Raw genomic sequence first — 27,366 nt, 5'->3', positions numbered from 1 at the left:
GTATAACAGCCTAAAATTTTTAACAGCTAAAATATTCCAGCTAAACTCTAAAACACCTAAATATTCCAGTTTTAACATCTAAAATATGCCACCTGAAATATTCCAGCTGGCATCTGCCCCTGTTCACATTCCTGGGTGTTGAAATTTCCTTCACAAAAAGGAATTTCATACTGATTAAAGAAGGTGTTTGTAGTCTGCTGCATCATACAAGAGGTAGAGGAAAGCAGAGAAAGGTGAAAAGTGTTTTTGTTTGTGCTAAACTTGTTCAGAAATGATCATGTCAAGAAAAAATGTTTTAACTGACAAACTAAAAAGAAAATTAAAAAAAAAAAAAAAAGAGCCAGGAGTTGGATTTTGATGATTCTGAGTGGGTCCCTTCCAACTTGGGATATTCTGGGATTGGCAGTGTCATAAAAACCCCAAATCCACCAGGAATCCCTGAGGCACACACAGAACCAGTGGGGTGAAGAGTTTATTTCCAATTCCCTTCATCCCCTGACTCTGCAAAAAGAAATCCTTCACCCTAAGGGGAGCTCTGGCTTCAGAGCCACCACCCCACACCCCGGGATGGGCCCAGGTCTAACCCTGGGCATGAGCTGCAGCTCTGGGGCAGCTCCAGGACATTTCCACTCACCAGCTGCTTCTTCCCAGCTCTGCAAGCACTCCTGGCATCCTCTTTACACCTGCGAGATGGAAAAAGGAGAAAGGAAAGGAAATTTCTTCCTTTTTTCACAAGCCACAACCACCCTCCCCCCCTCTGAGGGAACCACAAGGGCATTTTGGATCCAACCACCCTCAAACCACTGCTGATTCCCACAAGTCCTTGACTGCACTCCAAATCCTTGCAAACATTCCCTGCACCTTGTTTTCACAGGGAACAAAGAGGAAAAGCTGCCCCAGCACACGGCTGGGACTGTTTGTTTATGAACAGGAAAGAACAAAAGGAGAAAGCAGCTTCTAATCGTGTCCCAAAGTTCTACATCCCACAGATGTTGTTCCCACCACCCTTCCCCAAATTACTTCTCTGCTTCCTGGGAAAGGGACTCCACCTTCTGTGAGAGCAGCTGCTCACTCTGCATCAGCTGATAAACCCCGATGTCCACGTCGTTCATCGGGGACACCTTGGCGTGGAGGCCTCGGGCAAACTTCACAATCTGGAATCAGAGCAGCAGGGCTGGAGTCACTGCCCAGAGATCTCAAACAGGAACAGCTTCACTTGGAAGGGAGGAAAAGGAGTTTGTGCACTCCCAGTTTAGGCCTTGGTGTCATGAGGATTTCCCAGTGACCACAGGGTTTGATATTAAACGAGGAGCAGGATCAGCAGTGTGGAAACAAAAAGCCTCAAGGCTTTAAATGACAATTTCAAAAGCCTCAAGGCTTTAAATGACAATTTAAAAAGCCTCAAGGCTTAAAATCTTCCACCTGGAAGATTTAAAGCTGGCCCTGGGTTCTGGAAGGGGATGGGAATGTCAGACTCCCAAGGACTTCAGAACACCACAAGGAAAGTGCAATCTCAGAGCTGTGTGCCTGCGCCTCTGCAGGAAGTGATGAACATTAAAAGCTTTTCAGAAACTTGGAATTCCACGCTGATTCCAGAGGTGTGGTTGGGAACAGTCAACCTGCAGGGTCTGCCATGTTTTTAACTCTTCAGTTAATTCTGAATTATTATAAATGTTTAAAGAACTGACTGTCACTGTGATATTTTCTGACAAATCCCCTCACCAGGATTTCTTCTCCTGGGAAGATGAGAAGCCTCAGCTTCTCCACCTTTTGCTCCTCTGGGATGTGCTCTGGAGATTGTTTATCCAAAGATGTGAATTGTTTTAATTAATGCCCAATCACAGCCAGCTGTGTCAGACCCTGAGGAGTCAGTCAGGAGCTTTCATGATCATTCTTTTCTGGCCTTCTGATGTGTCCTTTCTCTTCCTTTAGTATAGTTTTAGTATATAACATAATTATAATATAATATATTATCGTATAATTATAATGTAATATAGTTGTAATGTAATATAATTAATGTAATGTAATGCAATGTAATGCAATGTAATGCAATGTAATGCAAATGTAATGCAATGTAATGCAATGTAATGCAATGTAATGCAATGTAATGCAATGTAATGCAATGTAATATGCTAATGTAATATAAGTATATAATGTAATATAATGTAATAGAATATAATATAATATAATCTATAATACTAATAGAATATATATACTCTCCTATACTCTAATATAATATCATATAATATATATATATATATATATAATCTAATATAATATATCAGCCTTCTGAGGACATGGAGTCAAACTCTCATCTCTCACCTCATCCTGGGGGCCTCACACCACAACCTGCCATGCCAGAATTAGGATTTCTTGTCACCCCCAGCCAGGTAACAACACCCACAGGCAGGTAACAACACCTGGAATTCCCCTTTCCAGGCAGAGCACACCCATCTGAGCCTCCAGAATGGCTGAAATCCATTTCTCTCCAGGTAATGGAAGGCAAGACAGGGATGACACCCCCCAAAAGCAGTCACCTGGACCCTGTACCTTCTCTCCATTCTGCTCCAGGATGGTGACTCTCTTCTCCTTCTGCAGCTGGAGCAGCAGCAGGTAGAAGGTTCTCTCGTCGGGGCAGAGGGCGGCGCAGAGCGAGCGCAGCTCGGACAGGGCCACCACGGGGTGGGAGCAGAGAGCAGAGCCCTGGTACAGGCGGTACACCTCCTCTGCCTTCTCCTGCAAGGAGCCAGGGCACACAGAAACTTACAGGCATCCCGAGGTTTTACAGGAGCTGAGGTTCCAGTTAACAGATAAGCTTTATTGGAGTTAATTGAAATAGATGGGTGAGCCTCGATGAAGTTGAGTTAGCAGTTAACTAATAATTGGTTGCTTGTCAATTATTTGGTGAGCTGGCTTTGTAACGAAGAATACTGATAATAGCTGATAAATAGCTTTTAGGAACATAAGACTATTGTTTTTAGGAATGTAACACAACTGTTTTTAGGAACATCAGACAATTGTTTTTAGGAACATCAGACAATTCAGCCTCCTCTGTCCTGAAACCAACTGAAGATGGGGAATGGGAGTTCTACCAAGGGTTCATTTGTCACAGTCACATTGAAAAGGTAGAAAGGTCAGGATGAGGAAGGCTTCATTTACTCCCTCATTTTGGGACCCCTCCCTGTGGTATTCACAAGCTCTCTGAATAGAGAGAAGCTGAGACAAGCAGAGAAGAAGGAAAACAAAATTCTTATCTCACTGGCTGTGCCTGTGTTGTGCTAAAGTAGGATGCAATTTGGAGACTGTTTACCCAAAGTGAGGATGGTTTGTTCCCTTGGCCTAGCAGGGCCAGGTGTGTGTGGGACTGTCGGGACAGTCAGGAGAGAAGGAGAGATGAGGGCAGCTCTGGGCAGTTGAGAGCAACAGTGAGAGCTTGGCAGACTCAGTTTAGATGAAATTACATAGTGTAGAATAATGAAGTAATTCATTAGCCTTCTGATGATGGAGTCAGATGCATCATTCTCTCTCCCCTTCCTCGGAGTAGTCTTTGATTTACAACACCTCCCCATGAAAGGGACCACCGACCCATTTCAATGGACAAACTACTCATGCTGAATGGCTTTTGAACTAATTACCACACAAAGCAGGGAATGGGATGTACCAAAGCTATCAATGTGCATTTGTATTTTGGGTATTCAATAGCTGTACAGATAAAAGGGCTCTGGAATCACCTGTAAATTGGGGGTGTATTTGGGAGCTATCCCACAATAAACACACACTTTCTAACTTTAAACTGTCTGAGAGTTTTTGGATATGGGTACCAGATCAATATCCATACTGGGAATGGGATGTACCAAAGGTATCAATGTGCATTTGTATTTTGGGTATTCAATAGTTGTATAGATAAAAGGGCTCTGCAATCACCTGTAAATTGGGGGTGTGTTTGGGAGCTATCCCACAATAAACACACTCTGTAACTTTAAACTGTCTGAGAGTTTTTGTCCCTCCCAGCTGGATATCGGTACTAGATCAATGTCCATAATTTCTGAATAAATCACAGTGATGCCTCAGGATTCCAGCTGTGGTGTTTCCAGATTCTGTCCTGCCTTAGTGCATCCCTCTGCACTCCACAGGGGTGTCAGTGACTGTCCTCACTGCTTGGGCACACAGAACAATCCCTCCAGGCCTGAGATCCAAGGACACTCTGCTGCCTCAGGCCCCAGAAAGCATCAACAAAAGTGAATGGGGGGAACAAACCGGGGGAGAATGACTTCATTACCTGAGGCTGTAACTGGACAATTAACCCCTGATATGTAAATGAACCAAACTCACACCTGTCTGAAAAACTCGTGACCACTGAGCACCTTGGAGGCTGCTGACTGCCCAAGGTGTAGCTACCATTAAAGCTTTTAATACTATTTATTATTAGCATCATTTATTATTAATATTAATTACTAATGATATCTATTATTTTATTATTTATTATTAATGTGTTATTATTTTTCTTTAATCATTATTTTTATTAATAAATTGATTATTTAGTATTAATAAATACCCACTTTATTCTCTAACTCTACTCTAGGTAGCCACTCCAAGGCATCCCAGGGATGCTGGCAGCCCACAGAGCATTCCTGCTCTTCCCAAATCCTCCCCCACCTCCTTCCTCCCAGCTTGGACACTTCCTGCTTTATTCCGGAGTGAATTTCAGAATGAGCCACAGGGAACTCAAAATAGTCATCCCCCGAAACCAAAACTCTGTTATTGACATTCCCTGGAAAGCTGTGGAGCAGCACAGGAACCACACAGGCAATCAGCTGGCTTCCCCTGCACTTCCTGGAAATCCCTCCCCAGGTCTGAACCAAATGAAAATTCCTGTTTCAAACATTTCCTGCATTTCTGCTGGACACAGTAACCAGAGAACCCCAGCAAGGCCCGGGCTCCTTCTGCAGCCACAGAGTAACAGAGAGAGCAGAGGGGCTGGGCCAGGATCCACTCCCGTGGGAAAGCAGCTGGAAAAATGCCCAGGGAATCTGGGCTGGGGGGACCCTGGATGGCCAGGCTGGGGCTGTTCCATCCCCTGCTCATCCCTGGAGTTCCTCAGAGTTCCTCAGAGTCCCAGCTCCAGCCTGGGATTCCCAGCTGGCTCCCAGCACAGGTCTCACCTCCCTGGACAAGCAAGAAATTGTGTCCTTCCTTCTTCTTGGAGTCAGTGAGGAGTCATTGTCAGAGCCATGGAATGGTTTGGGATGGAAGGACCTGAAATCCCACCCAGAGCCACCCCTGCCATGGCAGGGACACCTCCCACTGTCCCAGGGGCTCCAGTCTGGCCCTGGGCACTGCCAGGATCCAGGGGCAGCCACAGCTCCCTGGGAATTCCAACCCACCCTCCCAGGGAGCAATTCCTCCCCAATCTCCCATCCATCCCTGCCCTCTAGCAGTGGGAGCCATTCCCTGTGTCCTGTCCCTCCATCCTTGTCCCCGGTCCCTCTCCAGCTCTCCTGGAGCCCCTTCAGGCCCTGGAAGGGCTCTGAGCTCTCCCTGGATCCTTCTCCTCTCCAGGTGAACATTCCCAGCTCTCCTGGAGCCCCTTCAGGCCCTGGAAGGGCTCTGAGCTCTCCTGGATCCTTCCTTTCCCCAGCTGAACACCCCCAGCTCTCCCGGCCCGGCTCCAGCCCTTGGAGCAGCTCCATCATTTTCAAGGAACATCTAAATCCCTTCCCATGCCCAAGGCACTCCCCCCCATCTCTCTCCAGGCTTGTGACCACCTCAGCAGCACCAAGGAAGATCTGCTCAGCCCTGAGCCCTCCTTCCCAGCACATGAAATGACTCCTGGTTTTCCTGGAGATGCACAGAAAGCTCTGCACAACACTCACCTGCAGCAGCTCCACGTAAATCAGAACCTCCTCTTCCTCGGGGATTTTGCTGTCCCCCAGCACGCTGGAGAGGGTCCACTTGAGGGGCTTCAGGATGAAAACTCCCACACCCCATGAGATCCAGCTGCTGTCTACACTGGCCATGAAGTCTGACTCCCTCTGGAGCTTCCCACGTCTAGGGAAAAGATAATTCACATGGAACTGAGCACAGCCAGCCTAAACCCTGGATATCCTGCACATCCTCCACTCCAGGGGCATTTGCTACCACCAAATCCAGCTCATGTTTGAGATTTCAGTGCTGGAAGCACACAGAGGTTTCCACTCCTCCCCTGCTTCCTCTGGATGGATCCCAAGTGCCTTTTGTTTACTCTTTTTTTCCAGTTTTGCAAGTTTCTCCCAGTTTTCTACTCAAAACTGATGAGGCATCAAAGGAGGGGATGAACAGGAGGGTCAGTTTTAGGGATAATCAGCCATTTCAGGATAGCTCCGTTTTTATATTAAATTGCAACAACAGCTTCTCAAATCTACGAGTTTTCATTTTCAGGTCACCAACAGAGCTCCTGCTGTTTTTAGCCTCTTCGAGGTGCCAGTCCCGGGCTCCAATTTCACAGCACAAAATCTCTGCTTGCAAACACCAGCTCAACACATCCCTCAGCAGCTGCGACACCACAACATTCCAGGGAATATCCCCCTATTTAACAGCCATATTCCTGTGGGAATATTCCTGTCCTCCCACACCTCCTGAGAGGCCCTGGCTGAGCTCTGACTCAGTGTCCAGCTCGGCCTCCCAAATTCCACACACACACACACCACGAACCGCAATTCACAGAATCTCAGATTGCTTTGGGTTGGAAGGACCTCAAATCCCACCCAGCGCCACCCCTGCCATGCCAGGGACACCTGACACTGCCTCAGGTTGCTCCGAGCCCATCCAACCCGGCCTTGGACGCTTCCAGGCACGGGGCAGCCACAGCTGCTCCGGGAAACCCCTGCCAGTGCAGAATCCCCGTCCAGGCTGGCACAGCACGGATCCACCGCCAGCCGAATCCCCTGACACCCCCCACACCCTCCCCGAGCTCCGTTACCTCAGCAGCTCCCTGAGGACGGTGCCGAGCCCCAAGGGGACGCTGCCCCGCCGCTCGAAGCCGTTCTGCAGCTCCCTCAGGCACGTCCTCACCGCGCCGCGCCGCCGGCCGCGGGCCAGAACCAGCCCGACCCAGAAGGCCATCTTGCTGTCCCACTCGGTGCTGTTCACCTCGCGGCTCTGCTTGAAGGCCGAGAATAGGAAGGCCATGCGCTCGTCATCCGTCTCCCACTCCGGAGGCAGGTCCCCGGCCGGGGCCGGCCCAGGGGGGGCCTCCCCCGGGCTGCACATCTACGCGAGCCCCCGGCTCGGCCGCGGCCTCCGCCCGGCCCGGCCGCCCGCCCGCCTCAGGGGAGACGCGCACGGCGCATGCGCGGTGCCACCCCCGCTCCCCCCCCGCCTCACTTGGGGTGGGCCGCGCCGTCCCCCCCCTCAGCCCCCGCTGTGGTACGGCCCGGAGAGGGTCATCGGCCCCGCCCCCAATCGCCGCCCGGATTCCTGACGGTGACGTCACTATGACGTCATATATGGGGGTCATAAATGGTGTCAACGCCAGAGGTGAGGGGGCGGGGCTTGGGCTATTTGGGACTATGGATAATAATCATGTATAAAATATATATTTCCCATATATCTCATATAGAGAATAAATGTATATTTTTAACTTTCATACTATAACATTTATTATTATTATTATCATTATCATTATCATTTTTAAGTAATAATGAAACTATTATTATATTATATTATATTATATTATATTATATTATATTATATTATATTATATTATATTATATTATATCATATCATAATTCAATTATATAGTAATGTTACTAATAATGATAATTAATATATAATATATAATAATAAATAATAATGTTACAATAATAAATAATAATAAATCTATTATAATGTACATATAACATAAACAATATAATAAAAATTTTGTTAATGTATAGCATAATAACTAAATCTTAATTAGTATGTAATAATATAGGTACACAATATACACAATATATTGTGTATATTATATTTACACTATATAATACAATATTATATACATGATATAATAATCTGATATTATATCCCATCATGATACAAAATTATATTAGATGATAATATAATATTATATTTTCATTATTTCATGTATAATTGATCTAATTCAAGGTGTTATTATATAATATATAATAATGTCTCATTGTATATATATATATATATATGTATGTATATATAATGAAATTGGTGCAGACTGCCCAGAATTTGGTGACAGCACCTTGGCTCTGCCAGCCCAGGGAGGGCAGCAGTGCCAGAGCTGCCTTTGAACCAATCCATGGAAATCAGGGAATGACTCAGCATGGACAGCATTTCTTTTTAGCTCCTTCCAAACCAAAATTTCTTATTTATTATTATATTAATCATTATATTATTAGATATAATTACAAGCATTATATCTATATATTATTTTATTCTAACTATTATAATATTTTGTATAATTATATTTAAAATCGTATACATTATATTATTATATTACATGTTTATATTTTGTTTTATTATATATATTGTTATGTTTTATATATAATTGTACATTATATTTCTTGTTATCTTTATTATTATATTTATTATAATATATTAATATAGTATATTTATTATTGAATTGATATAAATTTTTAAACATTATATATTATTATATTTATTATAATATTCTGTATATTTATATTAATATGTAGTATATTGTTTATATTACATATCATTTTTTTATTACATATTGTTGTATTTTTATATCATTGTATATTATATTTATTGTTACCTTTATTATTATATTTCATATTCTATTTTCTATATTCTATCTTAGATATAATATATTCTATATTCTATATTCTATATTCTATACTATATATTTTATCATATATATTATATATAATAATCTCTCCAGTTCTAGAGTTCTAGCCCCAGAATAAAATCCTTTTGTGCCTGGAAATCCGTTCCCAGCTGTTGAGCTGGGCCCGAGGATGAGCTGGGCCCGAGGATGAGCTGGGCCAAAGGTTGAGCTGGGCCCGAGGATGTGCTGGGCCCGAGGATGAGCTGGGCCCGAGGATGAGCTGGGCCCGAGGACAAACTGGGCCTCAGGATGAGCTGGGCTGGGCCCGAGGATGAGCTGGGCCTGAGGATGAGCTGGGCCTGAGGATGAGCTGGGCCTGAGGATGAGCTGGGCTGAGGACGAGCTGATCCCAGCGCTCTGGGTCAGGCACTGCCTGAGGGTTGGATCCCTCCAACCCCTCCGGCTGCTCCCGCTGCAGGCCGGGAGAGACTCAGGACAGGTGGGACCCTGAAGGATGCACAACAAGGAATTCCTTCCCTGGTTTCCATTGTTCAGCCCTTCCTGGGGAAGCAGAGATCCAGCACAGGGATTTAGGAAGATAAATCCAATAATTCCAAATGTTCTGCTTCCCCTCTGCCCTTCATGGGGAAGCAGGGATCCAGCACACATTTTTTGGGAAGACAGATCCCACCACTCCAGGTGTTCCTGCTTCCCCTCTGCCCCTCTCAGGTGTGTCCCCACCCTGGAGCTGCCCCATTCCTGGGACACAGCACAGGAGCTGCTGGAGCCATCCCAGAGGGGCTCGGAGGGATGGAGCTCCTGTCCCAGGAGGAAAGGCTGGGAGAGCTGGGAATGTTCAGCCTGGAGAAGATTTGGGGTGGCCTCGCTGTGGCCTTCCAGTGCCTGGAGGGAGGAAAGTGGGACAGGGACAATTCACAAGGACACAGGGAATGGCCTCCCACCACCAGAGGATGGGGTTAGATGGGATTTGGGGAGGAATTCTTGAATTTCCCAGAGAAGCTGTGGCTGCCCCTGGATCCCTGGAAGTGTCCAAGGCCAGGCTGGAGCACCCTGGGACAGTGGGAGGCGTCCCTGCCCATGGCGGGGGGTGGCACTGGGTGCCACCATTCCAGGATTCCATGATTTTTCCCCAGTTTTGCAGTGCTGGACATTGCCATGGTCAGGAACATCCCTGGGCTCAGCTGTGTCCCCTCCCAGTCTCGTTTCCTGTCCCACTGGAAGCAGGAAAAGCCTGGAGGTTTTTTCAGAAATAGTGAAAACATCTTGCTGTAAACAACCTGGAGTCAGCACAGACCCAACACTGCTCCTGTGAGCAGAATTCCATAAATCTGCCTCTAGCCCAGCCCAAACCAGCACAATCCCTCCTGGAAATTCAGCTGTGGGGAAAAACATTATACCACTTACAAGATATAAATTAAAATCTAGTTTGGCTGGAGAATGCCAACCCACGTGCTTTGAGAAATTTGGGATAAAAGATTCAAGGCATCCTCAGTGTTCAAACCCCAAAACCAATTTTTAATTTGCTTTCGTAGCCCAGAGAGGGAGCAGCAGCAGCTCTGTCCCCTCACGGAGGTTTAACCTGGGATGGAACTCTCCAAGATTAGGAAAAACTGGATTTTATCCATCATTTCAACCTGCTGAGCCAGAGGTTTGTGCTCCAGTTCCTGCTCCAGTTTCCAAGCTGGCAGGTGGATGTGGAGTTTGGAATGGGAGTTTGGAGAGGGAGGAGTTTGGATATGGAATTTGGGTACAGGGTTTGTATGGGGAGTTTGGATATGGAGATTGGATTGGGAGTCTGGATATGGAGATTGGATATGGAATTTGGATGTGGAAGAGTTTGGATAGAGAGTTTGGATATAAGATTTGGATAGGGAGTTTGGATATGGAGGAGTTTGGTTTGGGAGTTTGGATGTGGAGGAGTTTGGATAGGGAGAAGTTTGGATATGGAGGAGTTTGGGATATGGAGGAGGTTGGATGTGGAGTTTGGTTTGGGAGTTTGGATATGGAGGAGTTTGGATAGGGAGAAGTTTGGATATGGAGGAGTTTGGGATATGGAGGAGTTTGGATGTGGAGGAGGTTGGATGTGGAGTTTGGTTTGGGAGTTTGGATATGGAGGAGTTTGGATATGAAGGAGTTTGGATATGGAGGAGGTTGGATGTGGAGTTTGGTTTGGGAGTTTGGATATGGAGGAGTTTGGATATGAAGGAGTTTGGATATGGAGGAGTTTGGGATATGGAGTTTGGTTTGGGAGTTTGGATATGGAGGAGTTTGGGATATGGAGGAGGTTGGATGTGGAGGAGTTTGGGATATGGAGGAGGTTGGATGTGGAGGAGTTTGGGATATGGAGGAGGTTGGATGTGGAGGAGTTTGGGATATGGAGGAGGTTGGATGTGGAGTTTGGATAGGGAGGAGTTTGGGATATGGAGTTTGGTTTGGGAGTTTGGATATGGAGGAGTTTGGATATGGAGGAGTTTGGATGTGACATGGAGCAGTTTGTTGGGGATGTGACATGGAGCAGTTTGGGATGTGACATGGAGCAGTTTGGGATGTGACATGGAGCAGTTTGGGATGTGACATGGAGCAGTTTGTTTGGGATGTGTCATGGAGCAGTTTGGGATGTGACATGGAGCAGTTTGGGATGTGACATGGAGCAGTTTGCTGGGGATGTGGATTTTTGCAACCCTCACTCTCTCCTCCATCCCACAGCTCCTTTCAAGTCGTGGTTCAAGGGGAGGGGAGGGGGAAAGGGAGACAAAGGGAGAGGAGAGCTCTGAGTTCTGCATTTCCTGTTAATTTTCCCTTGTTTTTAGGGCACTGGGCTGGCAGGGAAGGAGGAGGGTTTGTTTGACCTTTCCCCTGCAGGAAACTGCCTCAGGAGACGAAAAGGGAGAAAGGAAGAAAAATCCACTTGCTTGCCCTGAGCAGCCCACAAACCCCCCAAAAAAGCAGGCAAAGGGAGTGAGGACAGAAATCTGAGCACCTCTCACCGCAGAGGGGAAACTGAGGCACGGAGGGCCAGAGTGGCCTGCCCAGGCTTGCCCAAGGAAGGTGCAGTGGGGAATGGAGCTCTGTTCCTCTGTTCTCATGAAGTTCACAGCTTGCCAGAGCTTTTTTTTTTTTTTTTTTTTTTTTGTTAACTTTCAAAGAGGAACTTGGAATTTATGAGCCAAATAATTCGTTGGTCAGGAGGAAGGGGGGGATGGTCAAAATTATCTTATGGCCTCAGAGCCCTCTCAGGCACCAAAACAGGCAGCAGAGAACTGAAGGTAAAACTGGATGGTGAAGTTCAAAAATAAAACACGGATGGTCACGTACCCAAGCAGCTCCCCGGGGTGTGCTGAGGGTCACAGCCCTGACAGAGACCTCTGGGAGGGGAGATTAGAGCCTCCCACAGCCCCAGTCTTTGGTAGAGCTGGATGTGGAACAAAGGAAAGCTGAGTCAGAGGGATAGGAACGTTTTGAGGTCTGGATGTCAGTGTGAGCCACAGGAGGAGGTTACCCATTAACTGAGCCTGATAAGGCTCAGCTTCCCCAGTCACCCATTTACTGCTCATTCCCTGTGGGAATTTCATGCTCCAGACTCCCTTCTCTCCCCAGCCAGAGGGCAGGAGTTCAGCCAAGCTCCTGCTCCAACCTCACGCTGGTTTTATTCTCCACTTGCAGCAGAACTGAGCAAGCCAGGGGAGCACTTCAGACCCCAAAACCAGAGGGTCCCCTCTTCTCCTCAACGTGCTCCATTTCCCCCCAGTGCTGTGCTGGGGTGCAGCCTCCTGGCTCCAGGGGACTCTGGGTGCAGAGGGATAAACAGCCTGGGGGCGATAAAGGCTGGAGGTCTGGCCCTGGGAGATAAACACACACCCCTTTCTCACTTGTGGCCAGAGCCTGCCCAAAACCCACCTTGAAGGAAAACCACAGTGGTTTTCCTGGGGTGGGAATTCTTGCTGGGAGAGGGAATGATGTGTCTGCCCAGAGTGCCACTCCTGGGGATGGCTGGGGACAGGGAGAGGGTGGCCACCCTGACCTCTCTCCACAGCTTTAATCCCCACTGAGCTGCCTTTGTAGAAATATTCTCCCTGTGGTTTGCCAGCACAGATAACTCAGGGCTGGTTTATAAATGGGGAGACTGAGACAGAAAGAGAAAACCCTGTGGCTTCCCAGCAACGTTTGGTGGGAGGAGAACGGGATCCTGGGCTCTGGATGCTGAGGGTGGCCTGACCCTGCTGGGATGGCTGTGGAGCAAACTGGCATGTTCCATGTGGAACACATCCTGATTTGTCCTGGCTGAACTCAGGCACAGCAGTTCCCTAAAGAGCATCAGGGTGATTTTTCAGAGATGATGAATCCTTCCCCATCCCGTTTGCACATGGATTAGCATTTAGCTGTAGTCCTGGACCTAAACCTCGTTCTAGCTCTGCTCTAACAGAAATGAATCATTCTCTGGGGATCCAATGACTTCAGCTGCAGTCAGTGGTGCCCAGAGCACAGAACACATGGTGTTGGTTAAACAAAAGGCCCCACATACTTTTTGGGGCTTGTAATAGAAGTACCCACCCAGGAAACGAGCAGGAATCCTTCTTCTCCTCGAAATCCCATTTCAGCTCCATTAATTGTGGCACAGCCAGGCTGAATAATTGAAATCCCATTTCAGCTCCATTAATTGTGGCACAGCCAGGCTGAATAATTCCCCGTGCCAGGAGACAACCAGGCGGCCGTGGCTGGTCCTGCCACGAGCACAGCCACCAAGGAGAGGGTGCTTCCCAACCACCCACATCCGGAGTGGATTAGCTGCGATCCTCCTCATCCAGCTGAATGCAAGGAGCCTTCCTGCCCTCCTCCCAGGCCGGGGTGCTCAGCAGCTCCTTGGCATGATCGATGCACTGAGCACTTTGCTCGCTGAGCAGTATTTTTCATGCCTTGGTGCTCGGTATTTTTCATACCTTGGTGCTGCGTGCATTTTTCAGGCTATCTCCCGCAGATTTCCCTGCCTTCGGGCTCTTAAGCAAAACCAACCTGCTTTTTTACACCTTCCGATGAGTCAGCGGGGAGGTGACGGGACGGGAACGCCTAGGAAAACATTAACGAGAGAGAGTTCTCTGTCCCACAATCCTGATTCTGGAACGATTTGGGTTGGAAGAGACCTGGAAAAGCTCTCTCGGAGCCCCTTTAGGTGATGGAAGGGGCTCTGAAGTCTCCGGTTCCTGTCCTTCCTAAAGCTCCTCTACCTCCCCATTCCAACACCAGAGCCGTTTGTGCAACAGCAGAAAGTCGAAAAAGTCCAAAGATTTAACTTTTACGGGTTTTTTTCCATTTCATCTCGAGTTCTGTCCCCCCCAAAAAAAAAAAAAAAAAAAAAAAAAAAAAAAAAAAAAAAGGGGGGGGGCAAAGTTAAAATACCAACTACGAACGAGGCTGAACTTCCCAGCTCTGGGGTGAGATGGCGACTTTTTTGCAAGGCTGCCGTGCCTTGCGCCTTGAACCTCCCCGGAATCCCATGGGATTATCCACTTAACACCCTCTTCTCAGAGCACAAAACCCCGCGGTTTTGCTCGCTCCAGCCCGGTGAGTGATCGGGAAAAAATGCGAGAGGAGAAGCAACAGCCTGATAAGTCATTCCCGAGCGCTCCTGGGTGATTCGGGTCTTTTGAAACTTCTTGGGTCATTTGAGCGGTGAGCGAAAATAACGAGTGACTAAAAACTAAAAGGCAGGGGAAGAGCCAAAGCCAATTCGGCTTTCGGGCAAACCAAACCGCACAAGAGAATTTGAGCGGTTTTTGGCTGAATGAACACGCAGACACGGGACGTGCGCTGGGACAGCCCCAGGTCAGCCCCTCCTGGCAGCTCGTCACGCCCAGGCCGTATAAAAAGCTCCAGCCCGGCCGGATTCAGAGATTTTCCTCGGCGTTGTGGGAAGAGGCGGCTGTCCCAGAGCCGTGTCCGGACCTTGCCCTGGCCGTGCCCGCTCCGTGCCCGTTCCGTGCCCGCCCTGCGGAGAAGGGCGCTCCGCTCGCGATGCGCTGGCCCCGACGGCGCTCGGTCCCTGTGCTGCTGCTGGTCACGGTCAGTGGGGACGGGGCTCGTGGGGCCGTGGGGACCCTCCGGGAGCGCGCCCAGGGGGGTCCGGACCCCTGTCGGGGCTGCGCGGTGTGGTCGCGACATGCCCGGACTTGCCGCGCTGTCGAGGGGCTCGGAGCGGCGGAGTGGGACGGGGTCCGGGAAGGGGGGGAAGGGTGGGAAGGGGGCATGGGGGTGTTTGGGGGGCTGCCCTGGTGAGGTGCAGCCGAGCGGCGGGGGCTGTGTCAATGCCTGGATAGAGGTGCGGCTGCCTGGGGAGAGCGGCGAATGGGGGCATGACTTTACCTGTGATCGAGGGGGGAAGGGCTCGGATGAGTCGGGGGAAACTGAGGCACGGAGGGAGGGGCTCACCTGCTCCGAGCGCCGGGGGCGGGTAGGGGGGGGGCTGGGCCGCTCACGTGCTCTGGAGGCGACAGGGAAAAAAACGGGGGCGGTGGCGCTCACCTGGCCCGGGGGATGGGGAGGGTTGAGGCCAGGGGGGTTCGGATGGGCCGACGGACACGGGTGGTTCGACAGGCCGGCGAGGATCAGGAGGGGTCGGATGGGCAGGGCAGGACCAGGGGCGTTCGGACGGGCAGGGCAGGACCAGGGGGGTTCGGACGTGCCGGCGGACCAGGGTGTTCGAATGGGGAGGGAAGGACCAGGGGGTTCGGATAGGCAGGGAAGGATTAGGGGGTTCGGATAGGCAGGGAAGGATCAGGGGGGTTCGGATAGGCAGGGAAGGATCAGGGGGTTCGGATAGGCAGGGAAGGATCAGGGGGGTTCGGATAGGCAGGGAAGGATCAGGGGGGTTTGGATGGGCAGGGAAGGATCAGGGCGTTCGGATGGACCAGCGGACCGGGGGATTCACCTGGGCACGGCACAGCGGGGTTCGGGGTACCGAGAGGACCTGAGGCCGGGGCTGGGGGCATGCCAGAGCCTGGAAAGGGAATTTTTCCCATGGGAAAAGCGATCTCAGCCCCCCGGCTCCAAGCACATAGCCCCGGGGGGACGGTGACGGTGATAAAAGGCGTCGGGCTGGACGTGGTGCTCATTGCCGGAGCCCAGGGAAGGGGATTTCCACTCCCTTCGCTCCTAAGCTGTGTTTGCCATTCCGTGCTGGCATCTGGTGGCAGCGCCGACACCCCTTTGGGATGTTTTAACACAAGGAATGCTCCCGAAGCAGGAAAGCAACTCGCCCAAACGATATTCAAACCCTCAGCACAGGGATTTAGGACATAAAATTCCACCTGGGCATATCATATTTCCCCGTGGATTGGATGCTGTAGAGTTGGGGAATACCTAACTCTGTCGTCTTGAAGTCAGGATGTTTCTGCCCTGACTTGTATCCCAGGGCTTGCCTGCAACCCACGGCAGTGGAGGAGCCCAGCGGGTGCTGCTCCCGTGCTGGAGTTGCATCAGAAGTTGCATCAGTGCTGCCCTAACCAGGTTTTCAGAGAGAGCTTCTCATCCAATTCATTCCCTACATTGTTCAGCAGAGTTTATTTAGACTGGCCTGGTAAAGTCTAAACCCATTGCCTAAAAAGTTTTTTTGCTTTTTATCCCGTTTTTTGACTGAGAGGGATGGGGAGCTGCTGGGTGGTGATTCACATGGCGTGCGTGGTCTGATATTGCGTCATCTCCTCTCCTCACGGCTGGACACAGGCCACAGGTTTGGGGATGGATCTCTGAGTTTGCTGCAGCTCAAATTCTGCTTGCATTGGGAATTCCAGGGGAAATTCCCAGCCTGTATCAGCCCCGTGTCCTTGGAGCAGGTGACATCAGATCCTGCCCGCCTTGCTTTTATCCCGCTTGGGCTGTGGATGTTTCACCCTCTTTTATCTCAGGAGTTCAGCCTGGGCTGCAGTGTCCAACTCCTTTGGGATCACCTCAGGAGAAAAATCAGGGATGGAAGGAGAAGTTCAAAGGGTCTAACTCCTTTTAGGATCACCTCAGGAGAAAAATCAGGGGTGGAAGCAGAAGTTCAAAGGGTCCAGCTCCTTATGGGATCACCTCAGGAGAAAAATCAGGGGTGGAAGCAGCAGAAGTTCAAAGGGTCCAGCTCCTTTTGGGATCACCTCAGGAGAAAAATCGGGTGGAAGCAGGGGAAGTTCAAAGCTTGGTCCTTTCCCGCGCTTTTTCTCCAGACTTGATCCCCGAAGGAAGAGCTGATGAAGGATTCCTGTGCCTGTAATTCTCCTGCCTCCAGGCTCTCTGGAGTTGTTTACTGTGGGTGACAGCTCCTCCATCCGCCCTGCTGGGTTCTCCAACTGATGCTTTGGTCGGGGATGGCCGCAGGGTGCTGCGGGCTGATAACCTTATCGTGTTCTCTGGAAAGAAATGAAATCCTGTGGCTGGGGGGCCCTCCCAAACTGCAGAAAACGCTGTGGTGTCGCTGTGGTCACCCTCACAGCGTGGCAGAGCTCGGGTGGGGAAGAAACATGGATTTTTTTTTCCTCCTGTGTGTGGAACTTGGACAAATTGTCCCTTCACTCCCAGCACTTCCAAGCCCAAATTAGGGTGAAGCTGTTGTGGCTGGAACTCCTCAAGTGGATAAAAAATTTTACAAACTTGCAAACATTCCTAGCTGGAGAAAAGAGGAGCAGAGGCAGATCCTGGGAGATGTGGAGGCAGAAGGCATTGGTGGGAGATGGATTTGATCCCTGTGGGTCAGGGTCTGTTCCTGAGCAGGACTGGGGGGCTCTGGGGCCTGGTCCTGGGACAAATTGTCCCTTCACTCCCAGCACTTCCAAGACCAGAATGGGTGAAGCTGTTGTGGCTGGAACTCCTCAAGTGGATAAAAAATTTCACAAACTTGCAAAGGTTCCTAGCTGGAGAAAAGAGGAGCAGAGGCAGATCCTGGGGGATGTGGAGGCAGAAGGTGTTGGTGGGAGATGGATTTGATCCCTGTGGGTCAGGGTCTGTTCCTGGGCAGGGCTGGGGGGCTCCAGGGTCTGGTCCTGGTGGGTGTTTGTCCTTGCCATGGCCTTAAGTTTTAGCTTTCATATTTTCAGGTTCTGTGCTGCCTAGGTGTGCAGTTCTGAGCTTCCTGTTAAGTGTGGTAAGCTCTCCTCACAGAGTAGCTAGACAAAACAATTCCTTTCCTACCTTGGGGCCAAGGACAACCGATACAAGTTTCAGGCCCAAAAGCGTAAACATTGGTGAATTGAGAGAAAAACAGGAAGGATTGGGGGCTTTGTAACATAAAGCTGTAATTGGACAATTAACTCCAAGATGCTAATGGACCAAAAGTTATAAAAGTGATCGACCTCCTCTCTGTTTTATCACCACTTTGGTTCATCCTGGGTGCAGCTCTGGCTGGGCTCTGGTGCTGCCCAAGGTGGATCCATGCAGGAGATCCATTTTACAAATCCCTGCTTTATTTTCCTGTTTTCTCTGCCCTAGGCCAGCCTTCCCAAGGCATGGGCCTGGCTGGTGGTGTGGGGCAGGTTTCTCCAGCCCCGTGACCTTTCCTGACCTGCTGCAACCAGTTCTGCCTTTTCCTGTGGCGGGAGCCTCAGGCACGAGGAAGAGGCTGGGACCGGTGGGCAAACTCCATTGTTTCAGCTTCTGACTCATGGCAGAAATATTTGCTTTAAGCCTTTTACCCTGTGCTGGGGAGTGGAGAGGAAAAGTGTCTCCTGCAGCCATGAGTGTGGTGACATGTTTGTCACTGCCACCCCGGTGAGCGAGCTACAGGCAGCTTTATATCCATGGATATGCAGCTTTATATCCATGGATGTGCAGCTTTATATCCATGGATGTGCAGCTTTATATCCATGGATGTGCAGCTTTATATCCATGGATGTGCAGCTTTAGATCCATGGATGTGCAGCTTTAGATCCATGGATATGCAGCTTTATATCCATGGATATGCAGCTTTATATCCATGGATGTGCAGCTTTATATCCACAGATATGCAGCTTTATATCCATGGATATGCAGCTTTATATCCATGGATGTGCAGCTTTAGATCCATGGATATGCAGCTTTAGATCCACGGATATCCAGCTTTATATCCATGGATGTGCAGCTTTATATCCACAGATATGCAGCTTTATATCCATGGATGCAGCTTTATATCCATGGATGTGCAGCTTTAGATCCATGGATGTGCAGCTTTATATCCATGGATGTGCAGCTTTATATCCATGGATGTGCAGCTTTATATCCATGGATATGCAGCTTTAGATCCATGGATATGGGGTTGGGTTCTCCATCTCTGCTCCCACCCACCCTAGGATGGTTCTTTGCACACTGGGCCTCAAAAGATGAGTCTGGACTCTGGTTTTTTCAGTCTTCAGAATTGTTTATTGTTTCTTATCTACAAAGTCCCTTCTCTGCCCGACCTGGATCTGAGCAGCAGGGCAGCCAAAGGCACTCTGAGCACCCCCAAGGCGGGCACAGCTTTTATAACAAAAACTACGGATATCAGATTTACCTTTTATCCCCAATACCTGTCACCCTCGTCACCAAGTGCACCCTCACCCCAGACCAATCCCCAGGTGCCAACACCACCACAGCAGATGGATGACAAGAAGAAGAAAGAAGAGCCTTGTGACACCCCCTGACTGCTCCATCTTGTCTCCACAACCCCCCTGTACCCAAACCCCAAAATCTGGGATTTACCCTAGAATTGTGTCTTCCCTTCACCATTCCCACCCCAGTGATTCCCACAGGTTCCATCTCCTCATACACAGGTGGCACATCCCTGATGGATCAAAATCCATCCACCAAGTGCTTCTGGCAACATTCCAAGGCTCCCGAGCCCCCCAAGGGTTCTCTGGGTACCTCTGGACATCAGGAGGGATGGGCTGAGCTCCCACATACGGATATGCAGCTTTATATCCATGGATATCCGTTGAGCAGCCCTGTGCTGGCTCAGAGGCCGATGGTGTTGTTCCCTTTGGGGACACTGAGGTGGCCAAAAGCCCCCAAAGCCCAAGGGACACATGGCCACTCCTGCTGAGGCCATTCCTGCTGAGGCCATTCCTGCTGAGGCCATTCCTGCTGGGCATCGTACCACCCGGGCGGAAGGATCTGAGGCAGCACAAAAAGGGTGTGGAGAGCTGACGGAAATGTGACTTTTCTTCCTGATCCTCAGCACAATAACAGGGAAAACACGAGGCCGTGCTGTCCCTGGCAGCCCAGAGTGACAACCCAAGTGTGAAAAGTGCAAATTATGTGGCTCTACGCAGATTTTTACTAAATGTATTTTGCTGTGTTAATGTTTTAATAATGTGATAAATGTAGTGGTGGAGTTAAAAAGGTAACTTCTGTAGTTAAAATAGAAACTGTGCTATGTAGGATATTTTTTAAAGAAAGGACTTGCAGCGAGATAGCAGCCACAGGACACCTAAATCTTTCGGAGAAAAAGAATTTATTGCCCTCTTATCAGAAGAAATTAACTTCTTCCCTCCTCGAACTTCTTCCCGCCTCGAGGGGCTGTTAGGATTAGGAGAAAGAAGTTGATGATGACCAGACAGAATCCTGTGTTTGAATGGAATTTATGCATCATGTATGAGGTGTGTGAATGTGCAACAGGCTGTTGCTTTTAAGGGTTAATCCTCTGTTCACGTGGGGCCTTTTTGGGCTCATTTTGCCCAGAAAAGGTACCTGGACTGTCCATAACTCTTTGTTTCTATTGTCTCATATTGTCCTAATTCAAATTGTCCTAATTATTATTACTCTAATTGTATTATTATTTTTATAACCCTTTTATTACTATTAAACCTTTAAAATTTTAAAAGAAGTGATTGGTGTTTTTCACACCGAGCAGGGGTTTGTGCTGGGCTCTGGAGCCGCCTTCCAGCCTTGACTCGGGGCTGTTCCCTCCCACAAACCCGTTCCTCTTCCCGATCTTCCCTTCCACTGGGGCTCCTGGTGCACTTGGAAACTGGGAAGGAAAGGGGTCCTTCTCAGAAACTGGGGGGGAAAAGGGTCATTCTCAGAAACTGGGGAGGAAAAGGGTCATTCTCAGAAACTGGGGAGGAAAGGGGTCATTCTCAGAAACTGGGGAGGAAAGGGATTGATCTCAAACTGGGAAGGAAAGGGGTCATTCTCAGAAATTGGGAAGTAAAAGGGTCATTCTTAGAATTTGGGAAGGAAAGGGGTCCTTCTCAGAAATTAGGGGAGGAAAAGGGTTGTTCTCAGAAATTGGGGAGGAAAGGGGTCATTCTCAGAAACTGGGAAGGAAAATGGTCGTTCTAAGAAAATGGGAAGGAAAAGGGTTGTTCTCAGAAACTGGGAAGGGAAGGGGTCCTTAGTGACTCTTTGCCCTGCTGATACCCTGGCAGGCAGAATTCCCCTGCGAACCTCCAGATCTCTTCTTGGCTTTGCCAGGGAATTACTGGCCCTGTTTTGTGGGGAGTGCCCTTTGTGAGGTGGCTCTGAGCCATCCCAAAGCTCCTCTCCTGCTTCCCTGGCACAGCACCTCTCACCCTGCCCTTTCTCCCCTTGCCCCAGGGGCTGGGGTGGTTTTTAACCCGAGGTTTTCTGTATTTTTTCGCAGGTGGTTTATCTGGGAGCCAATGCTGTCACCCTGAGGAGGAGGGACAGCTTGGATTCCTTGGATCTAGGCTGGCTGGGTGAAGATGATTACTACAGGAAAAGTGATGGTCTCTATTGCAAGAAGTGCCCTGCAGGTGAGATGTCTCAGCACTGATCCCACCTCTACAGCCTCTCTGTGCTCCTGTTCCTGTCCTGGCTCCTCCTGAGGGGCAGCAGAGCTCCAGCTCTGCCCTGCTCCACTGTCAGGGATCTAAGCACTCATTTTGGGAATATTTTCCTTTTCTTGGCTCACTCGACCCTGAGCTTCACTGGTGGTGGAATCACAGAACCCTCCAAGGCCACCAAATCCAAGCTGTGCCCGATCCCCACCTTGTCACTGAGTGCCACCTCCAGGATGGGCACTCCAACCCTCCCCGGGCAGTGCCAAGCCCTGAGCCCCCTTTCCATGGGGAAATTCCTGCTGTGTCCCCCCTGAGCTGCCCTGGCCCAGCCTGAGGCCGTTCCCTCTCCTCCTGTCCCTGTCCCTGGAGCACAGCCCGACCCCCCGGCTGTCCCCTCCTGCCAGGAGCTGTGCAGAGCCACAGGGGCCCCCTGAGCCTCCTTTGCTCCAGGCTGAGCCCCTTCCCAGCTCCCTCAGCCCCTCCTGGGGCTCCAGCCCCTTCCCTGTGTGTTCAGAGTTTCCCTTTCTCTTCAGGCACCTACATTTCCCAGGAGTGTGAGGAGCAGAGAGGCCCCAGCACGTGTGTGTCCTGCAGAGCCAGGGAGTACATGGAATATCCAAACGCCTTCCACTCGTGCCAGGAGTGCTCAGTGTGCAGGGAAGGTACGAGCTGGGCTTGGGGGGAGCAGGGCTGATGGCTCAGGCTGGGTCCAGCTGAGCTCTCTCAGGGCACAGTGTCACCTGCAGTGTCCCCAGAGAGTGGCTGGGGCTGCAATCCGTGCCAGAGCCACATCTGTTAAAGCTTGGACCTGAGACTCCACACGGAGCAGGAGGATGAGGCTCCCAGCAGCACTGGAAGCTGCTGCTGGAGTTTGATCCAGGAGTTTGATCCTGGCAGCTGTGGGGCAGGAGAAGCAGGCACTCAGCAGCAGGGAGGGACCTGGTCCTGCCCGGGCCTGCAGCTCAGCTGGGGTGGGAGCAGAGAGCCAGGGTGGAGCTGTGTCCCCTCTGTCCCACAGATCAGGTGGAGCTGATCCCAGAGGGATCACAGCTCTCTTTCCATCTTCCCCTCTGTCCCACAGATCAGGGGGAGCTGATCCCATTGGGATCACAGCTCTCATTCCATCTTCTCCTCTGTCCCACAGATCAGGGGGAGCTGATCCCCGAGGGATCCCAGCTCTCATTCCATCTTCCCCTCTGTCCCACAGATCAGGTGGAGCTGAGTCCCTGCCAGCCCCAGAGGAACACGGTGTGTGTCTGCAGGAACGGCACCTTCTGCCCCCCGGAGCACCCCTGTGAGATGTGCCAGAAGTGCCAGCCCAGGTGGGCCGGGGGCTGTGGTGGCTCCTGTGGGGTCTGAGCTGCTGAGCCACAGCTGCTGAGCCCGCCCTGTGTCCCCTGTCCCAGGTGTCCCGAGGGTCAAGTGGTGCTGAAACCCTGCACACCTTACAGTGACCTCCAGTGTGGTCCTGACCTGGACAGCTCCTCCACCTGTGAGTAGGGGGTGCTGGGGGGGGGGGGCTGAGGGGTGGGGATGGGAGCTGCTTCTCACAGCCCTGTTTGATCTGCTTCAGACCCCAAGATCCTCATCCCAGTGATTGTTGGGATGATAGTGATCCTAATTGTGATTGCTGTCTGCTGGAAACGCCCCTGCAACCCCCCAGGTGAGTGCAGGGGACCCCTGGAGCACCCACCTGGGCCAGGGGCTCTGCACTGGTGTGGGCTGGGTGGGAAGAGAGACCCCAGGAGCACCCACCTGGTGGGAAGAGAGACCCCAGGAGCACCCCCTGGTGTGGGCTGGGTGGGAAGAGAGACCCCAGGAGCACCCACCTGGTGGGAGGAGAGACCCCAGGAGCACCCCCTGGTGGGAAGAGGGACCCCAGGAGCACCCCGTGGTGTGGGCTGGGTGGGAAGAGGGTCCTGCCTGGGGGAGGAGGGATCACAGCTCTCTTTCCATCTTGCAGAGGATGGCAGACCCTCGAGCCCGACGGCCTATGAAAGGGTGGTGAGTTCCTGGGATGGCAGGGGGGACTGGCTCTGTTTGTGGGCTGGGGAAATGTCCCCTGTTCCCTCTGCTCCCCACTCGGCCAGCAGCTCTGGGAAGGCTGGAGGAGCAGGGGGTGAGGTTCATCCAGCTGGGAAGGCTGAAGGAGCAGGGGATGAGGTTCATCCAGCTGGGAAGGCTGAAGGAGCAGGGGATGAGGTTCATCCAACTGGGAATGCCAGAGGTGCAGGGGGATGAGGCTCATCCCTGCAGGGCTGTGGTAGAGCTGGGCCAAGCAGAGGAGGCTCTCTGGGGGTGTTCTGGGTGCTTCCAGCCCCCTCCTCAGTGCCATGAACACTTTCCTGCTGGCACATCCAGGATCCACAGTGGAGATCCCAGGGCAGGGGTGGGCTGTGCTCGCCCAGAGCTCCTCCAAGCTCGAGATCCATGCCCTTGGATCCATGGCAGGCTCCTGCCTTCCCAAACCACCACAGTTTGTGTTTCTCCCTTGCCACAGAACTCCATGTTTCAGAAGCTGCCGTGGTGCAAGAGAGAGAACGTGGGGACAGGTGACAACATCACCAACACGCAGACAGAGAGGGAGCAGCGTGACAGGGCACCAGAGAGACAGGTACGTGAGTGGCACCCCTGCCCCGGCGTGCCAGGCCAAGATCTGATCGTCCTGGGGGCCCTTCCAGGGCTGGGCTGCTCAGGGAGAGGGTGAAGGGTCTTTGTGGGGTCAGGATGGCAAAATCTGCTCCTTGCACTCGAGAGAGTCCTCGGAGGATTTAATGCTGGTGCTGAGCAAGCACAGCTCTGGTGTCCCCATCTCAGGGCCTGCTGCCATTGCAGAGAGGAAACAGGGATGTCCTGGGTGGGTGATGGTCAGGTGTGGATGTCCTGGGTGGGTGATGGTCAGGTGTGGATGTCCTGGGTGGGTGGTGATCAGGTGTGGATGTCCTGGGATGGGTGGTGGTCAGGTGTGGATATCCTGGGTGGGTGGTGATCAGGTGTGGATGGTGATCTCCTGCCCCAACAGCCCTGGGACAGAGGGAGAGGGTCTGCAATCCCCACTAATCACACATTGCTGCTGGGGCTTGGTGGGTGCTGTAGGACACTGTCATGGCAGGAGTGACACTGTCATTCCAGGAGTGACACTGTCATTCCAGGAATGACATTGTCATTCCAGGAGATGCTCCCGAGTGAGACTGAGAGACCCTGGAGCAGTCTGGTTCCAGCGCCAGGGTATGATCCCTGTAATGGTGAGTGCTGGAGCCCAGGGCATGTGCTGGGGCTGGGACTGCTGTCCCAGCTGTCTGTCTCTGAGCTGTCCCTCTGTCCCTCCAGCGCTGCAGCGCTCCTTCTACATCTTTGGGAGGAAGGTGCTCAGAGAGAACTGGAAGATATTCGGCCGCAGCCTGAACCTGGAGGAGATCGACATCCCCTTGGGCTGGTCACTCGATGACTTCTACCAGATGATGCTGACGTGGCAGAACAGGGAGGGCTCCAAGGCCTCTGTGACCACGCTGCTGGACACCCTGGAGCGCCTCCGGCTCCGCGGGGCGGCAGAGAAGATCTGCGACACGCTGGTCCAGGAGGGATATTTTCAGAAACGAGCTGAAGGGAGCGGGGCACACACCGCACCTCCCGCAGCTGGGAAGGACTCAGAACAGTTGGATCGTAGCTGTTTGTAGCTGTTTGTAGCTCCTCCACTTCTGAAGCCATCATGAATTTTCAGCTGGGCCAGGAGGAGCTGATCCTAAATGTGAAGTACAAACCTCAGGGGCCTTTCTGCTGGAGTTACAGGTTGTGCTTCCTCGTGGAATCCAAGCTGGTTTCTTGATTTCACTGGGTCAACGCCAAGGGCTTCAAATCATTTCAATTTGCCTCGGACCAGCTCTCTTGGAAGCACTGGTACTACCCAGATTTCTTTGGGATCTGTGCAGAAAAGGACTTTTGGCATCCCTGGGCTTTTGAACTGGATCATCCTTGATTCTCAAAGGATTCCTGGCATCATGAAATGGCTTCTGCTTTTAGAACATCTCTGAGTAAGCTTTATTCTGCATGCTTGGTGGTTCTGCAAGCTCAGCTGGGGTGTTAGACTACTTTTTGTCTACCTAATTTTTTTGGGTTTGTTCTTGTTTTATGTAACTCTGCTTGTTCTTCAGAGCCAGTTTAAAACTGGACGTGGAGGAGGAATGATTGATTTGCACTAAGGACACTGGGGTTGCCTGGGGAAAGGGACAATGCAGGGGCCACCCAGCCCAGCCCCCTGCCAGGACCAGGGACCTCTTCTACTCCACGAGGCTGCTCCAAGCCCCATCCAGCCTGACCTTGAATGTTTGCCAGGATGGGGCAGCTTATCTGGGCAGCCTTTCTGCCAGTGTTTACTCGTTGGGAAATACTTTGCAGTATCTAATAGAATGTGATTTTCATTCGGTTTAAAGCCATTCCCGTGTCCTGGCACTCCAGGCCCTTGTCCCCCTCTCCTGGAGCCCTTTTAGGTACTGGAAGGGGCTTGAAGATGTCCCAGAGCCTTCTCTTCTGCAGGCTGGACAATCCCAGCTCTCCCAGCCTGGCTCCAGAGGGGTTCCAGCCCTCGGACCAGCTCCGTGGCCTCCTCTGCATTTGCTCCAGGATTTCCACATCCTTGTGGAGACCCCGGAGCTGCAGGTGGGGTCTGCCCAGAGCTGAGGAGAGGGGAGAATCCCCTGGTGGCCCCATGGCTGTGGGGTGGCTCTGCTGTCCCTGTGCTGTCCCCCAGCTGGGGGTGAAAGCACTGAGTGTGAGCGTGCCCGTGGTACCTCCTGCCCATCCCAGCCGTGGGCAGATCCTCATGCACGGCACCTCACACAGAGCCCAGGGACAGCCTGGCCGGGAAAACAGCTGGGAAAACAGCTGGAAAAACTACTGCATTACTTGAGCTGCCACCCCAGTCCAGCCCAGTCCACCCAGTGTGGTGAGAGGGTGCTCAGCACTCTTCCTGCTGCTCCCATTCTCCCTCACCCTCCAAGACAAGCAGAAATGTTGTTCTTATTTATTTAGCAATTGTAAAAGTTACATATATTAACTTGAAAGCTTTATAAAAATATTGGTTTTTTTTGTTATGCATGGTTGTGTGTTTTGTACAGAGCTCTGGCCCAGCCAGTTTGCTTCTCCAGTATTTTACATTTCTTTGTAAATGAAGGGTTAAGTTTTTAAAAAAAAAAAAAATTCCTCCTGATTTTCTCGTCTGGTTTGATTTGTTTTCCCCCCAGAACTCTGGTGAGGGGTCTCGATGGCCACCAAGGTCCAGGGTCCCAGTGGACACCAGCTGCTCCAGGTGGCACTGAGGAATTGATGCTCAGCCACCCCAGCACCCCCCAGGAACGGTGCCCACCAGTCCCCACGGGTCCTTTGTGCCAGGGAAAGCCCTCAGCAGCCATCCTGGCCTTTATTTCCCCTAGAGCCTGTCAGAGCAGGGGGTGCCACTGTCCCTGTGCCCAGGGTGGCACCGTTGGCGCTGCTCGGGGGCTCTGGCTCCAGCAGCCAGGGCTCTGTGTGGTGCAGTAGCTGTGTTGCAAATCCATGCAGTGCTTGGGGAGAAAAGGGCTCTGCTCAGCCCCAGCAACGCCCCTGCAGCCGCTCCCCAGCCCCTGCAGAGGGGATTTTTAAGAGTGTGGGGCTGGGGTGAAAAGCAGGAGCTGCTGTTGAGCTGCCCGAGGGGTTGGTGCCCAGGGGTCTCTCCTGGGCACTCCCCGGTGCCCCCTGAGCATGCAGACCTGGGCAGGGGCTCCTGCAGAGCCAGGCACATGCAGGGTTCAGTGCCAGGGCTCGGGTCCTGGCCTGGGGAAGGCAAACAGGACTCAGAAGCAGCGGTGAGTGCCC

At 51.2% G+C, this 27,366-nt stretch overlaps 2 protein-coding genes across 6 annotated transcripts; one reads left to right on the top strand and one right to left on the bottom strand.

Moving 5' to 3' along the window:
- Window positions 1-526: 526 nt before the first annotated feature.
- Window positions 527-7,324, bottom strand: CHMP7 (charged multivesicular body protein 7). Of its 3 annotated transcripts, none has more exons than XM_050983087.1 (5): window positions 6,959-7,323; window positions 5,874-6,048; window positions 2,551-2,736; window positions 1,021-1,154; window positions 527-683 (listed from the first exon to the last, which is right to left on the bottom strand). In XM_050983087.1, the coding sequence occupies exons 1-5, from the start codon at window positions 7,246-7,248 to the stop codon at window positions 542-544; spliced, it is 927 nt and encodes a 308-aa protein (XP_050839044.1). In that variant the 5' UTR covers window positions 7,249-7,323; the 3' UTR covers window positions 527-541. The 3 variants fall into 3 exon arrangements, with proteins under 3 accessions (XP_050839044.1, XP_050839045.1, XP_050839046.1); XM_050983088.1 differs by having other exon boundaries at window positions 583-683; window positions 2,538-2,736; window positions 6,959-7,324; XM_050983089.1 differs by lacking the exon at window positions 527-683 and having other exon boundaries at window positions 1,019-1,154; window positions 2,538-2,736; window positions 6,959-7,324.
- A 6,900-nt stretch (window positions 7,325-14,224) lies between these two features.
- On the top strand, window positions 14,225-26,722 carry LOC103824423 (tumor necrosis factor receptor superfamily member 10A). Of its 3 annotated transcripts, none has more exons than XM_050982770.1 (10): window positions 14,225-14,851; window positions 21,357-21,489; window positions 22,050-22,178; window positions 22,724-22,838; window positions 22,923-23,008; window positions 23,090-23,179; window positions 23,480-23,517; window positions 24,017-24,130; window positions 24,689-24,761; window positions 24,847-26,722. In XM_050982770.1, the coding sequence occupies exons 1-10, from the start codon at window positions 14,804-14,806 to the stop codon at window positions 25,191-25,193; spliced, it is 1,173 nt and encodes a 390-aa protein (XP_050838727.1). In that variant the 5' UTR covers window positions 14,225-14,803; the 3' UTR covers window positions 25,194-26,722. The 3 variants fall into 3 exon arrangements, with proteins under 3 accessions (XP_050838727.1, XP_009097940.3, XP_050838728.1); XM_009099692.4 differs by having other exon boundaries at window positions 14,229-14,851; window positions 23,480-23,520; XM_050982771.1 differs by lacking the exon at window positions 14,225-14,851 and having other exon boundaries at window positions 21,356-21,489; window positions 22,067-22,178; window positions 23,480-23,520.
- The last annotated feature ends 644 nt before the right edge of the window (window positions 26,723-27,366 follow it).

The sequence above is a fragment of the Serinus canaria genome, chromosome 22 (assembly GCF_022539315.1).
Source record: "Serinus canaria isolate serCan28SL12 chromosome 22, serCan2020, whole genome shotgun sequence".
In the NCBI taxonomy this organism is placed as follows: Eukaryota; Metazoa; Chordata; class Aves; order Passeriformes; family Fringillidae; genus Serinus; species Serinus canaria.
Note: the sequence above shows the minus strand (reverse complement) of the source record. Positions and strands in the feature narration are given on the sequence as shown.

Excerpts from the sequence above, each read along its gene's own strand:
- CHMP7 (XM_050983087.1), bottom strand. The coding sequence starts at position 7,248 with ATGTGCAGCCCGGGGGAGGCCCCCCCTGGGCCGGCCCCGGCCGGGGAC. Across the intron at positions 6,049-6,958 it reads GTCCTCAGGGAGCTGCTGAG|ACGTGGGAAGCTCCAGAGGG; the intron begins GTAACGGAGCTC and ends TCTTTTCCCTAG. Across the intron at positions 684-1,020 it reads CTTTCCCAGGAAGCAGAGAA|GTGTAAAGAGGATGCCAGGA; the intron begins GTAATTTGGGGA and ends TCCATCTCGCAG.
- LOC103824423 (XM_009099692.4), top strand. The coding sequence starts at position 14,804 with ATGCGCTGGCCCCGACGGCGCTCGGTCCCTGTGCTGCTGCTGGTCACG. Across the intron at positions 14,852-21,356 it reads CTGTGCTGCTGCTGGTCACG|GTGGTTTATCTGGGAGCCAA; the intron begins GTCAGTGGGGAC and ends ATTTTTTCGCAG. Across the intron at positions 23,180-23,479 it reads ACGCCCCTGCAACCCCCCAG|AGGATGGCAGACCCTCGAGC; the intron begins GTGAGTGCAGGG and ends TCCATCTTGCAG.